Raw genomic sequence first — 14,295 nt, 5'->3', positions numbered from 1 at the left:
CTTGAAAGAATTCTGTTTCCTTTTATTGGTCATGATCTCCACTTTGTGGATTATTTTCTAATTGAGTCCTAGATCACTTTCCATGTTAGATTTTTTCAAAGAACACTTATAAATGCACACAGTTACTTCTGTGATGCTGAGAATGCTCTGTGTGCTTATATATATCCTCAACACATTCCCTTGGTATAGGCAGATGGAAAAAAAAAAAACAAACACCTCATCTTACTTTGATGAGGGTACGCTCATGCAGGAGATGATGTTGGAGGTCAGGGCCAGACCCTGCCACTGGATCTCCTGACTTAATTAGAACAAGTTTTCCCAGGTTGCTATTAATAAATGTTATTACTGGGTATGGCAGAAGTAATACAGAACAAGGTTGGCCAGGAAGAGACACCCCACCCCCACCCACATTGCAATAAAACTGCCACCGCCTGCCTGTCACTTACATTTTCTTCTCTTTAACTCCAACAGGGAGGTACCTCCTTCCAAACCCGGTGGCGGGACAGGCCTGGCCGGCCTCTGCAGAGACGTCCAACCTCGTGCGCATGCGCAGCCAGGCCCTGGGCCAGTCTGCGCCCTCGCTCACCGCCAGCCTGGTGAGTGTTCGTGGGTGCCGGTGGAGGCTGCTGCAGCTCACCATCTCCCTAAGGACAACTTAACTTAATTTAGACTTACCCACATGTGACGGTAAACACAGATTTGGCAATGTGAAATTCCTTGCTTTCAATGTGCTTGTTTCTACACCTGTACCCAGTTTGGAGGATTTCTCTCAATTTTGGCCCCATCTTATGGAAAAGTTGCAAGAATAAGAAAAATTCTTAGAATACCAGTTTATCCTTTATCTAGATTTGACTAATTAACACCTGGTCCAATTAGCCTCATAATTTCCTTTCTCTTTATGTGTATGTGTACGTATGTGTGTATGTGTACATACACACATGATTTTTTGAGCTATTTGAGAGTGCATCATCTATCACAGACTTTTGTTGTCACCGTTAGCAACTTGAGTAAATTTATGGCTGATACAGTCCAGTTATCTACTCTACCATCTATATTTCAGTTTTATCAGTTGACTCATTAATGTCCTTTACAGTATTTTCCCTCCTCCAGTGTAGGTTCCAGTGTAGGGTCATGTGTTGCATTAAATTATCCCTCTTTTTAGTCCCCTTTTATCTGGAATCTTTCTGCAGTGTTTGTCTTTTATGACATTGATATTTTTGAAGAATTTTTTTAATGGCTTATTTTTAAGGGAATATTTCTCATGTTTCTTTGTTTTCTCCTCATGGTGAGATTCAGGATTTTGCATTCCAGGTAAGAATACGACCCTGGTGTTGTCATGTCCTCTCAGGGAATGAGGCTTGGAGGCTCATCACGTCCATCTGCCCCTCTGTGTGATATTAATTTTGATCATCCAGTCATAGTGTTGCCTGAATTCTCCACTGTAGTTACCACTTTCTCTCTGCAATCTATGAGCAGCCTGGGAGGTACCTTCAAGCAATGCAAATATGCATTTCATCAAAATTTTCCCCAAGAATCCATTGGTGATTCTTGCCTGGACCTTTCTTTTCTATGTTTGAAAATGGCGATTTTTCCAACTTCACTCGCCATAAATATGTGTGTATTTGTTAGCAGCATGGACTTGCACATTTCTATTTTATCCCCAGTGTAGACCTTTATATTTAATATGATGCTTATTATAATTTCTTTTTTTTAATTTGCTGGTGGGCCTTTCTTTGTTTTGGCCTTTGGCTCAGCTGAGAAGTCTGTACAAATTACTTTTGCATGACTAGTAGGGTTATATGATATGGAAATAGATTTTAAACATTTTTTATTGATGAAGGTACAAATGATTTATAAATCTGTGTATTGTGTCTTATAATTTTATGCATTGATAATAAATTATGTTGGATGTTTGGAAATAATGCAATAATGGATAGAGATTTTGTTTAGGTCTAGCCTCTAGTCCTGCTTTTGCCGTTAGATAGCTGTGTAAACTTGGATCAGTCTGTTACTCAAATTCTGTCACCTCATTTATACCTCTTAGAAAAGAAAAATCAGGAAATTCCAGCGAAGAAAGGGACTTTATAGATTGTTTAATGCCTCTTATTGATGTTTGCAGAGGTGCGTTGTACAGTAGGACATTCCTCATGCTGATGATCCTCTACCCCATTGCCCCTGTCTTAGAGCTGTAAGCCATCCTTCTCCCAACTCTGCTGGACAGGTATCATGGCACACCTTTGCTTTTGTTCTTTGTTTGTGCCGATTATCTCTCTGCTAGACTGCAAACCCCTCGAGGGCAGATTCTTGTCTGATTTTTACTTTCTAGTTTTCACTGCACTCAGCACAATGCCTTGCACATAGAAGGCATTCAATAAATAATGTCGAAGGAACAAGTAATTATTTATGGAAAAATGACAGATTCCTTTAGTTGCAAGGTGAGCAGGATGGTGTGATTCTTCATGCTATAATGGGTGGCCTAATAAGGTCATCCCTCTAAAATCTCTACGGCTTTGCTGGTCAGTGTGCATCTTACGATTGTGATTAGCCTTAAAGTCCATGTTACAGGCTAAATCCCGTTTAGTTTAACATCGGCCACTCAAAAAATATGGTGACAAAATTCGTGAAGAGGTTATTAGTATCTACTTTCAAGGAAATTTCATTAGTCTGCTTTTAAGCAATCATGTAGTCACATTTGTTTACATATTTTGTGGATTCATTGAGTAAGTTGAAGTGATATGTGTGTTCAAGTGTGGGGGAATTGGAAAAACAAGGAACCAAATTGGGTTATGTCCAGATGATAGCATTACACTTGATATAACAATTCTACGCCCAATTACAACAACATACGTTTCAGAAAAGTATAGACCCTCAACATGAGAGGTATTAATACGTTAGTAAGATATAAATGAAGGCCCTGAGGTTTGGTAGGTATGAATTTTAGTAAATGCATGACCTTTAGTGATTTAAATGCCGTAGGCAAGATTGAAGGTATTGCTAACTACCTTCTCAAGGAGGAGATTAATTCCTAGCCTGAAGTATCTAGTTTTCCTTGGCAATGCTAAATGTAGTTGTGTTCCCTCTCCCAGACACATTGGGCATTTCAGATAAATGGCATGTTGCCAATTCATCCTAAGTAGCCTGGTAGCTGGCAGAATACATGCTCAGCCAGTGTCTGCCTGCTGGGACACCAGCCGGGAGTGCTGATGAAGTGTCAGATGTATACTTCATATACATTAATCTGAAGAGGGGAAAACTCATTTTCCCATTTGCTTCCTCCATCTTTCTGTCCCTCCCCACACACATGGGTAGTTTATCACAGAAGTCATAGTCGTCAAAAGCCAGGGGATTTATACAGATGCTGCTTTCTGCCAAGAAAGATGGAAATTTCAGGAGGCAAAATCAGGACCAGTGGCAACTTACTTCTTTGTAGGCAAATAAGGTTGTAAGCCTTGATGACGGAAGTTTAAAATGGCTTTTGTGGCCATCATCAGATTTCTTTACTCCTTTTGTACTTTGAAGTAATAGATAGATGGCAGAAGCACCATGAACATTAGTTTCCTGTATTTTTCTCCAGTTTTCTGTTTGGTTGGAATCCTATGCCTCATCTTTTTTGTGTGAAGATTTCATTCACATTCTTCCCATTGAGGTCTTCCTTGACCATCCTGTTTCAAACTTTTCCCTATATTGTTTGCCATATATCTCATTTCCTTCATTCATTTTTCTCCATAGTATATCACTGTCTAGTATACTATATACGTAGGTTGCTTATTGTATTATATATCTCTTACTACTCTAATGTAAATGTCATGAAGGCAGAGATAATTCTGTTTTCCCAGCCATTTCCCCAGTGCCTAGAATAGTGCCTGGCACATAGTAGGGTGCTCAGTGAACTTGTTGAATACCTAAACATATGTCTCCCTTTTGTATGTTTTCAGTGCTCTAGAACAGATTCTTGTATATTTATGGTTTTGTTTTTAATCTGTGATGTTTTTTGTTTACATTATGTAGCCTTACCAAGAAGCTATTCTTCAAGCCAGAGAGAAATTAGTTAGCTATGTAAACTTTATTCAGGAATTAAGCTGTAATGGTTCAGTTAGAAAATGAGAATGAAAGGAAAAAGCAGAGTGCTTGAGAGCATGGGCTGCCCGAGCTCAACTTCAGCATCTACCATTTATTAGCCTCAGTTAGGGCTGTGTGGACTTCAGTTTCTTCCTTTATGAAGTGGGACTGATGGTTGTAATAACCTCATAAGGTTATTGTAAGGATTAAATGAGTGAACTCTTGTGCAGTACTTTGCATAGTGGTGCCTGTCACTGAAGAAATGCTGTCATCAGTGTTCTTGGTGTTGGTAGGAAAAGTGTTTCTTGGAGGTTGTGAGGTAGCTTTATGTGGCTGGTATTATCCAGAAGGGAAGAAAACAAGCACTTTTCCCTTAGGTGATTTGAATTGAGGTAGGAGTTTAACCTTTTGTCCTTACCTTGCATGAGGAGGGAGTAGCTTGTTTCTTTCTTTCTTATTTTTACTGAAAATGTGCCAACCAAACTGAAAGATCTAGAATTCTTAACTTTTTTGAAGGGACAAGGTGCTTTCAAATACTGTATTTTAACTTTTAAATATTAGGTTAAGTGGTATAATTTTATGTTTCTTCAGTGGCTGTCTTTTGACATCACATACATTTCTTTTAATGGAAAAATTATATTTCATGATGTTCTATAAATATTAAAACCAAACTATTTAAACTGTAATATATTCAAAGAGCCTTGATGAATATTCATCTTTTCCGTTTGCAAAAAAAAATGCATTATAAGAAGTCAAGGAAAATTCACTAAATGTATGCAAAAGTGTATTTTTCCTTTTTAGTTCATTCAGAATGTGGAGACATAATGTCAGCATTTATTTAGGATACAGACTTTATTTGCAGTCATTTAATATTATATCAATACTTCATTAGCCTTATAGCTCAAAAACAGAAACCTGATCCGAAGTCCAATTAGTTAACTCTGAGAGAGTATCTGTTAAATATTGATGTTGGAACAATTTGAATGACCTTGAATAAATGGCTTAACAAAGGTTGTGAAATTCATCTATGAATTAACATTTCTGTATTGCCATTGTGACTCAATTTAAAGGCTGCATAATATTCCAATATATCGATTTATCATAATTTATTAAACTATTTCCCCCTTTAGGTTATTTTCAAGTTTTTCCTACTGCAAATAATGGTGATGAGTAGATTTTAAATAAGCCCTTATTTGCCTCTAATGATTACATCAGGTAGATTCTTGTAGTGGGATTATTGGGACAAAGAATATGAGCATTGTTGAGGTTCTCCATAGCTCTTGCTAAGATGTTTCTAGGAATGCCATACAAATTTATCTTTTAGAATGGTAAAGTTCATCTCACTATACCCTGGTCGGCAGTCAATATTGTCATCATTAAAACTTTGCTGGTTTGGTTATAAAATAATTATCCTTTTAAATTTATGCTTTAGTGAAATTGATATGGATATTGGACCTGTTGAAGTCTTACGTTAAAGCCAGTGGATAAAGCAAATGTGAAATTAGGGTTATCTGTGCTGTCTCCTGTAACATCTTTCTTTTATTCCCTAAATCAGCTTGCCAAACCAACTGTTGGTAACCTGTATTGCTCTTGGAATACAGGAACTGCTGAGTGTGATTACAATGTGTGTAGCTGAAGGCATTATTCCACGACTCAGAGTTTTTTTCATCTGGAAAGTAGTAATCTCAATTGTGAAATAGTGCCTTCAGCTGTGGACATTATAATCAGAGTCTCTGGAGTGCTTGTATTCCAGGAGTAATACATCTCATAGTTATTACCCTCTGAGCTAGGTTCTGTTTACAGTGAAGGGATGAATTTTCATAACTCAGTGCTGAAATAGCAGTAGGGAGCCCTGAGCAGATTATTATAGGTCAGGCCTAATCCATGAAGATAAATCACATTTTAGGCTCACCTGGGCCCATCCACAGAGCAGCTGGTTTAACATGAGTCTGTAAATCAAAGATCAGCTTAAAATGAAGTCTGAAATCCTCTCTGTAATCCAACTATTGTTTCTGTGAAGAGATACTCTAAATGTGTATTCTTACTGTAAACATGCTTGGGTGCCTAACCGGTAATTATCAGGCATGTGAAGGACATTGCGATTCGGTGTATGGATGAGTGAAGAGCTACATATTTGGGGGAGATCCTAAAATGAAATTCTACTCAGAGCAGCCACTTAAAATGTCCTTGTGTTTTAGTTTTTTTTCTTTTCATTTTGTGGAGATTAAAAAATGTTTATTACCTTCTGTAGGTGTTGTCCTTCTTGGAAAGGATGGGGCACCAGCTGGAGCAGCTCTCTGCATGGGCCTCTGCGTAGGTCTCTGTGTGGGTGTGCCTGGACAGACCAGTCAAGTGTGGACTTCTTGTTATCGAAGGCTCTTTGACAGTCAGTGAGGCGAGTGGTGCCAATATAGATTATGTGGGATTTAAAGAATAGAAGCACATGCCCTCTTTTAATTATTTACCATTACAGAGGGGACCAAAACAAATTTGAAACAGCAATATTACCCATATAGGTACACAGATTTCTATGCGATACAGCTTATTTATTACCTCTTTATCCAACTGATGTACCCATTTAGGAGGCGGCCAACTTGTCCACCAGGCATAAAGAGATGACCCATAGGGTGGTGAATGCCTGCACCTAGCTGTCCTATTCCTTACTGTATCTGTAGCACCAACAACAGTGCCTGGCCTGTAGTTAGCACTTAGAAAATACTTGTTTATTAAACAAACATAGGAGATCTTTCTGTCATTTTCGGAGGCTCCTGGTGTGCTGTTTCCTGGTGCCCAGGCTAGTTGAATGGTTAGGCTGTTCAGGATTTTACTGGCTTCCATGTCTGAGGAAACGATTAAGGTAAGTTGCCAAAGCAGTGATGGCCGCTGTTACAGAAGTGCCTACTGGTGTGGACAGGTTCCTCTCTGGTGGACTGCTGGGGTGGCACAGCTTGTCCTTTCTAGAATCCTGTTTCCTCCCATGGTAAAATATCAGCATTGGGCCGGGCGCGGTGGCTCAAGCCTGTAATCCCAGCACTTTGGGAGGCCGAGGCGGGTGGATCACAAGGTCAAGAGATTGAGACCATCCTGGTCAACATGGTGAAACCCCGTCTCTACTAAAACTACACAAAAATTAGCTGGGCATGGTGGCACGTGCCTGTAATCCCAGCTACTCAGGAGGCTGAGGCAGGGGAATTGCTTGAACCCAGGAGGCGGAGGTTGCAGTGAGCCGAGATCGCGCCATTGCACTCCAGCCTGGGTAACAAGAGCGAAACTCCGTCTCAAAAAAAAAAAAAAAAATCAGCATTGACCTGTTTGCTATCTTATTCTCAAAAGAAACCAAGAAACCCGTAATAATTAGACAGCAGTTTGTTGGGGGAAAGGTATTGGGATGTAGCATTTCCTATCTTGGGTAAAATGAAAAATTATCATTTTATCTCATAGGCTTCTTAGGAAATTCCTGTTATTGTGGCTCTGGGAAAACATGCCTCCATATGTTTCCTACTTTGTTTTCTAGATATAGTTTTGTGGTTAGTATGATGAGTAGAAGTGGTCATTATACTTACTCCTGGTTCATTGGCACCTGAAGCTTCAATCTGTGGGATTCTGAATCAGTGTATTCCCCAGGATGCTTATTGATCAGTTACTTGACTATTAATGGATTCCCTCTTATTCAACTAGTATGAAAAGCTATATGACACATGGTCTTGCTTTTAAGAAGTCTATAGTTGGAAGAAGACTTCTGGGAAATCTGAGAGCAAGGTAGAAGATAAACATGCTGGAGAGTTTGCAGCCATGAGAATTCATAGAAGCAGAAGAATGACTTGACCTGCAGGTGTCTGGAAACACTTTGCAACTTGAACTGAGTGTTCAGCGTTGAGTAGGTTTTGGCTAGGCGAGATTCAAGGCCAAGTAGAAATTGTATACAGTGTGATGTGGTAGGAAGTGGTAGATAAAGGTGGATAGTGCAGTAGACAATAATGTCCGTCCTTCCCTCCTTCCCTCCTTCCCTCCTTCCCTCCTTCCCTCCTTCCCTCCTTCCCTCCTTCCCTCCTTCCCTCCTTCCCTCCTTCCCTCCTTCCTTCCTTCCTTCCCTCCCTCCCTCCCTCCCTCCCTCCCTCCCTCCTCCTCCTTCCTCCTCCTCCTCCTCCTCTTCTTCTTTCTTTCTTCTTTGTTTTTTTTTTTTTTTTTTTTAAGAGAGTCTTGCACTGTCACCCAGGCTGGAGTGCAGTGGTGCAATCTCGGCTCACTCCACCCCCAGGGTTGAAGTGATTCTTCTGCCTCAGTCTCCCAAGTAGCTGGGATTACAGGCACCCACCATGACTCCCAGCAATTTTTTTGTGTTTTTAGTAGAGACAGGTTTCACTGTGTTGGCCAGGCTGGTCTTGAACTCCTGACCTGGTGATCTGCTTGCCTGGGCCTCCCAAAGTACTGGGATTACAGAAGTGAGCCACTGGGCCCGGCCATATTTCTTCTCAATATGATATTTCTAGGATAGTTAAGAAGGCAGAGGAACTGCCTGAAAACTCAGAGGCTCGTGGGTATCAGTGATCAAATGAATTCTGACTTAATCCGCACTCTAGAAACCACCACCAGCACCATCATGGTGGTGCCATATGAGGTGGATGAGGGAGCCTTCACTTAATTTTCCTAAGTTAAGCGAGTCTTTTTAATGTAGGAAATCTCCAAGGTGGAAATCATGGTATCTTCTGGTACTTCAGCCAAAAGGAAGTAAGTCTGTGCATTGGTTAGATTCAGTGGCTAGATACTCATTGTGGCCTACTGGATTGTGAGATCTTTGTGATCTGACAGTGGCAATTCATTTTTAAGTGAAATGTGGAGCACTGTGATAACATTCCACTTAGCTCTTTGTGATATACTAAATCTTTTATTGTTCAGGGCACATAAGCTTCCATTAAAAAAAAAATCTTCAACAATGAGTGCTAGGTAGTGGCAGGCATTTTTACAAATAATATGTGGAGGTATGAAGCCCTTGCTCAAGTTTTGATAATTCTGACCCCATACTAGGACTGGTTGTCATTCCAAGCCCTAGTGCTTCTTCAGGTTTGTTTCCTCAGATCCCAGACTTCTGTTTCTTCTGTCTGTCTTTTACTTATATGTCTCTGTATCTTTCTTTCCAAGATGATCCACCACCAGAATTCAAGAAAACCTGAATTCTTCTCTGGATGGTTTATATTCTAGACCATCTAAAAATTGAAGATACGTTATTGTTTTTACAGTAGGGTTCTGTATTTACTGAGTAATAACTGGGTTCTAGTATGTCCTGGATGGATATGTAACCCCAGGAAAACAGGGGTATACATGTATAATTCTTTTCACAAGAATTAATGCCTCTTCTAGTACTGTTAAGTATGAAATATCTCTTCATTGCCTGTAACCAGCGTCTTTTTCTTTGATTAGAGATGCCTCCTGCCTTGTTTATATGGGTGCTTAGTTAGGTTCATACAGGTATTTCTTTCCTTGTTTGTCTGTATAAGGGTAAGTTGGCATTTCTCTCCCTTTGGTTTCTGAACACAGTGATGAAGTTTAGCTTTATAAATATTGTGAACAAGTGATACTTTGTCCTCCCTTTTTGTAAAGCTCAGATTTAATAGTCATTAATTCAACTTGAAAAAATTTCTGAGTTTTGTTCTCATTTTCTAGAAACATTCATCTCCTTGACAGATTCACATGGATGGGGAGGGTTGAGGGTTTCTCATCTTTAAGTGCTTCTGGAGCTTGTCACAATAACTGGTGATAGTGAGGCACCTGCCATTTTTTTCCTCTGACATCTTCCAAGACTCTTCCTTATTCTGGAAAGAAAACTCTTCTCTACACCACTCTCTTCTCTGCCTGGACAATACCTGTCTGTACTTGAGCGCATGCACTGCCTCTTCCTTGCCTTTGCCATCCTCACCCCAGCCCAGTTGACATGACCCTCCTTGGAATTGTGCATATCAGAACCAAAGCATTTATTATATAATTATGTAGGACTGGAAGCATTTCTTCCTGCCTCTTCCTCCTTCTCTCATCATTCCGAAATGGCCTGAATGTCTAAAGAACCCAGAAAAATGAACTGAAGTTGTTCAAGACATGAATCTAGGATATTGCCTTGTGTGGGTTCTTTTAAATGATGCCAGATGAAATATGGACTTATATTGGGTTGTGCCCATAGCATCTCTACATTTTAATTGAGCTTTGAGAGCCTTCTTTTTGAATATGAACCCTGGAATTGGAGAATTTCATGGATGGAACAGATAGATTTGGAGTCACCCCTTTCCCATTGTCCAGAGAGATCACGCTCTGCTATGGCCCTAACCTAAATTGTGATCAGTTGTATAAGTACTTGATTTAGAATTCAATTATAGGCAGTTTAGAGTATTGTTAAGAGCGTGGGCTCCAGTGCCTGGCTGCCTGGGTTAGAGTCTTACTTTACCACTTACTAGATATGTGACCTTGACCAAGGAATATAATCTTCCCACACATCTGGAAAATGGGAATATTGATAGTACCTATCTTATGTTGTTGTTATTGCTGAAATCAAGTGAGATCATACAACAGAGGATATCCACTCGGAACACAGAAGACCACAATAAATATTAACTATTATCATCATCTTGGACAAGAGGAGCTGATGTATTATTAGATTATGGAATTTAAGTTTCATTAATGCACATCCAAAGTTTATGATTTATAGAACAGATGAAGCTGGCCTTGTGAAGATAAGCTTTTCTATGATTGTTTTCAGATAACTGCAGATCTGCTATGCCTTTTGCAGGATAATTTGTCAGACATGAGGCTTGTTTGAAATTAGAAGTTATGAGGAAAGGATAATAAAACATTTTTGATATGAGCAGACTTTTTTTTTTTTTGGAGACAGGGTCTCACTCTGTCGCCACGTGCCAGACTGGAGTGCACTGGCGCGATCGCAGCTCACTGCAACCTCCGCCTCCTGGGTTCAAGCAATTCCCCTGCCTCAGCCTCCCAAGTAGCTGGGACTACAGGCATGGGCCACCATGCCCAGCTAATTTTTGTATTTTTAGTAGAGACGTGGTTTCACCATGTTGGCCAGGATGGTGTCAATTTATTGACCTTGTGATCTGCCCACCTCAGCCTCCCAAACTGCTGGGATTACAGGCATAAGCCAGTGTGCCTGGCCGACATGAGTAGACTTTAAGAGATAATGCCTTAAAAAAAATAAAAAGGCATTCTTTCAGTTATATTTTGGTAGATGGGCTAAAGAAAATGTGGGTACATATATACCACTGAGTATTATGCAACCATAACAATGAACAAGATCATTCCTTTGCAGGAACATGGATGGAGCTGGAGGCCATTATCCTCAGCAAATTATCGCAGGAACAGAAAACTAAATACTGCATGTTCTAACCTATAAGTGGGAGCTAAATGATGAGAACACATGGACACAAAGTGGGGAACAACAGACACTGGGGCCTGCTTGAGGGTGGAGGGTTGGAGGAGGGACAGGATCAGGAAAAATAACTAATGGGTACTAGGCTTAAGGCCTGGGTGAGGAAATAATCTGTACAGCAAACCCCTATGACACAGGTTTACCTATGTAACAAACCTGCATTTGTATCCCCGAACTTAAAAGTTAAAAAACGCCAAATAAATAGGCAACTAGAAAAAAGAAACTCAACTCCTTTCTTTTCATTCCTCTCACTGGATTACACAGAAAGATTACACAAAAGATCAGGATTCTGCTCTTCGTGAATCTTCTTTTTGTATAAAAAATATGGCTTGTAGGTGTTCTCATATACAACAAAAAATATAGCTTGTACCAAAGTCATACTCTCTTTTTAGTTAACATTTTGTATACTACTACCACAGTACATGTGTATTTGTACCTTTAGAATATTAAGAGTTTTTTACTGAAAGTGTTATTAACGTTGCCATCTTTTAGAGATCCCAGATGGCTGATCACCAGCAGCTTGGGATTGTAGCACCTAGTGAAAGTGCAGAGAACAAGAGGACGCCACACTTGCAGACGAATTTTTGTTGCTCACACACCAGAAGATTCCCAGCGGAGGAGCCCCAAGCGTTGCCAGCGTGACTCTTGTGGCCAGAGAGGCGGTTTTGCTGCTGACTTGGTGCAGCGGTTCTTGGTGCAGAGTCAGAAAAGCACCGTCAATCTTAACGCTGCTGTTTTGGCCAGCGCAGTGGGTTGCTCAGATTTTAGCATTGGGAATCAACAAGTTGGACATCCACTCAGAAACCCAATTATAAAGATGATAATTATAAAGACCACAGATGGACAAATCTATAAAGAAGGGAAGAAAACAGCCTAAAAAGGCTGAGAATACCCAAAATCAGAACGCCTCTCCCTCTACAAGGGATCACAGTTCCTCATCAGCAACGGAACAAGGTCTGATGGAGAACAAGTGCGTTCCATTAACAGAAGCAGGCTTCAAAAGGTGGATGATAAGAAACTTCTGTGAATTAAAAGAACTTGTTCTAACCCAATGCAAAGAAACTAAGAACTTTGAAAAAAGGTTTGACGAAATGTTAACAAGAATACACAATTTAGCGAGGAATATAAGTGAATTAATGGAGCTGAAAAACACAGCACGAGAACTTCGCGAAGTATGCACAAGTTTTAACAGCTGAATCGATCAAGCAGAAGAAAAGATATCAGAGGTCGAAGACCAACTTAATGAAATAAAACGAGAAGACAAGATTAGAGAAAAAAAGGATAAAAAGGAACAAGCAAAGTCTCCAAGAAATATGGGACTATGTGAAAAGACCTAATCTACGCTTGATAGGTGTACCTGAATGTGAGGAAGAGAATCAATCCAAGCTGGAAAACACGCTTCAGGATATTATTCAGGAAAACTTTCCCAACCTAGCAAGGCAGGACAATATTCAACTCCAGGTAATACAGAGAACACCACGAAGATTTTCCTCAAGAAGACCAACCTCAAGGCACATAATTGCCAGATTCACCAGGGTTGCAATGGAGGAGAAAATACTGAGAGCAGCCAGAGAGAAAGGTCAGGTTACCCACAACGGGAAGCCTATCAGACTCACAGCAGATCTCTCAGCAGAAACCCTACAAGACAGAAGAGAGGGAGGGCCAATATTCAACATCCTTAAAGAAAAGAACTTTCAACCCAGAATTTTACATCCAGCCAAACTAAGTTTCATAAGCGAAGGAAAAATAAAATCTTTTGTGAACAAGCAAGCACTCAGAGATTTCATCACCACCAGGCCTGCTTTACAAGAGCTTCTGAAAGAACCACTACACATAGAAAAGAACAACCAGTATCAGCCTTTCTAAAAAATACCAAAAAGTAAAGAGCATCAACATAATTAAGAACTTACATCAACTAATGGGCAAAACAGCCAGCTAACATTAAATGGCAGTATTAACTCACATATATTATTATTAATTCTAAATTTAAATCGACTAAATCCCCCAATCCAAAGACACAGACAGGCAAAAAAAAGCCAAAACCCATTGGTATGCTGCATCCAGACCCATCTCACATGAAAGGATACACAAAGATTCAAAACAAAGGGATGGAGAAAGATTTACCAATCAAATGGAGAGCAAAAATAAAGAAATAAATAAAAAGCAGGAGTTGCAATTTTTGCCTCTGATAAAATGGACTTTAAAGCAACAAAGATCAAAGGAAGCAAAGGATATTACATAATGATAAAAGGATCAATGCAACAAGAAGAGCTAAAGATCCTAAATATATAAGCACCCAATACAGGAATACCCAGATATATAAGACTTATAAAGAGACTTAGACTCCCACACAATAATAGTGGGAGACTTTAACATCAATATTAGACAGATCAATGAGACAGAAAATTAACGATATCCAGGATTTGAACTCAGATCCAGAACAAGTAAACTTAATTAACATTTATAGAACTCTCCACTTTAAATACACAAAATATACACTCTTATCAGTACCACATCTCACCTATTTACAGGTTTAAATGAAATATTGGTTGGCTGCTTGTTTGTTATTTTCTTCCCTCATTTTTTTTCATGTCTCATACCCATTTTTAGACTGCATTCTAGCCCGGGCAATAAAGCAACACCCCTGTTCTCTCTCCCTCTTCCTCTTCCTCTTTTTTCCTCTCCTTCATTCTTTTTTTTTTTTCTTTTTTTCTCTCTTTCTCTCTTTCTTCTTTAAAAAAACCAATATATATATATATATATATATATATATATATATATATATATATATTTATGTGTGTGTGTGT

General features: G+C 39.5%; 1 protein-coding gene across 6 annotated transcripts in view; it reads left to right on the top strand.

The window, feature by feature from the left end:
- Positions 1-14,295, top strand: part of MAST4 (microtubule associated serine/threonine kinase family member 4) — a 581,430-nt gene that overhangs the window by 193,463 nt on the left and 373,672 nt on the right. For all 6 annotated transcript variants that reach the window (XM_032280717.1, XM_032280635.1, XM_032280549.1 and 3 more), the window contains exon 3: positions 472-596. In XM_032280717.1, the coding sequence (XP_032136608.1) occupies positions 472-596 (125 nt within the window). The remainder of the gene's footprint in view (positions 1-471; positions 597-14,295) is intronic.

This window comes from Sapajus apella, unplaced genomic scaffold, assembly GCF_009761245.1.
Source record: "Sapajus apella isolate SASKATOON/1434 unplaced genomic scaffold, GSC_monkey_1.0 scaffold1, whole genome shotgun sequence".
Classification (NCBI taxonomy): Eukaryota; Metazoa; Chordata; class Mammalia; order Primates; family Cebidae; genus Sapajus; species Sapajus apella.
The sequence above is the reverse complement of the archived record's forward strand: the minus strand, read 5'-3'. Positions and strand labels throughout refer to the sequence as shown.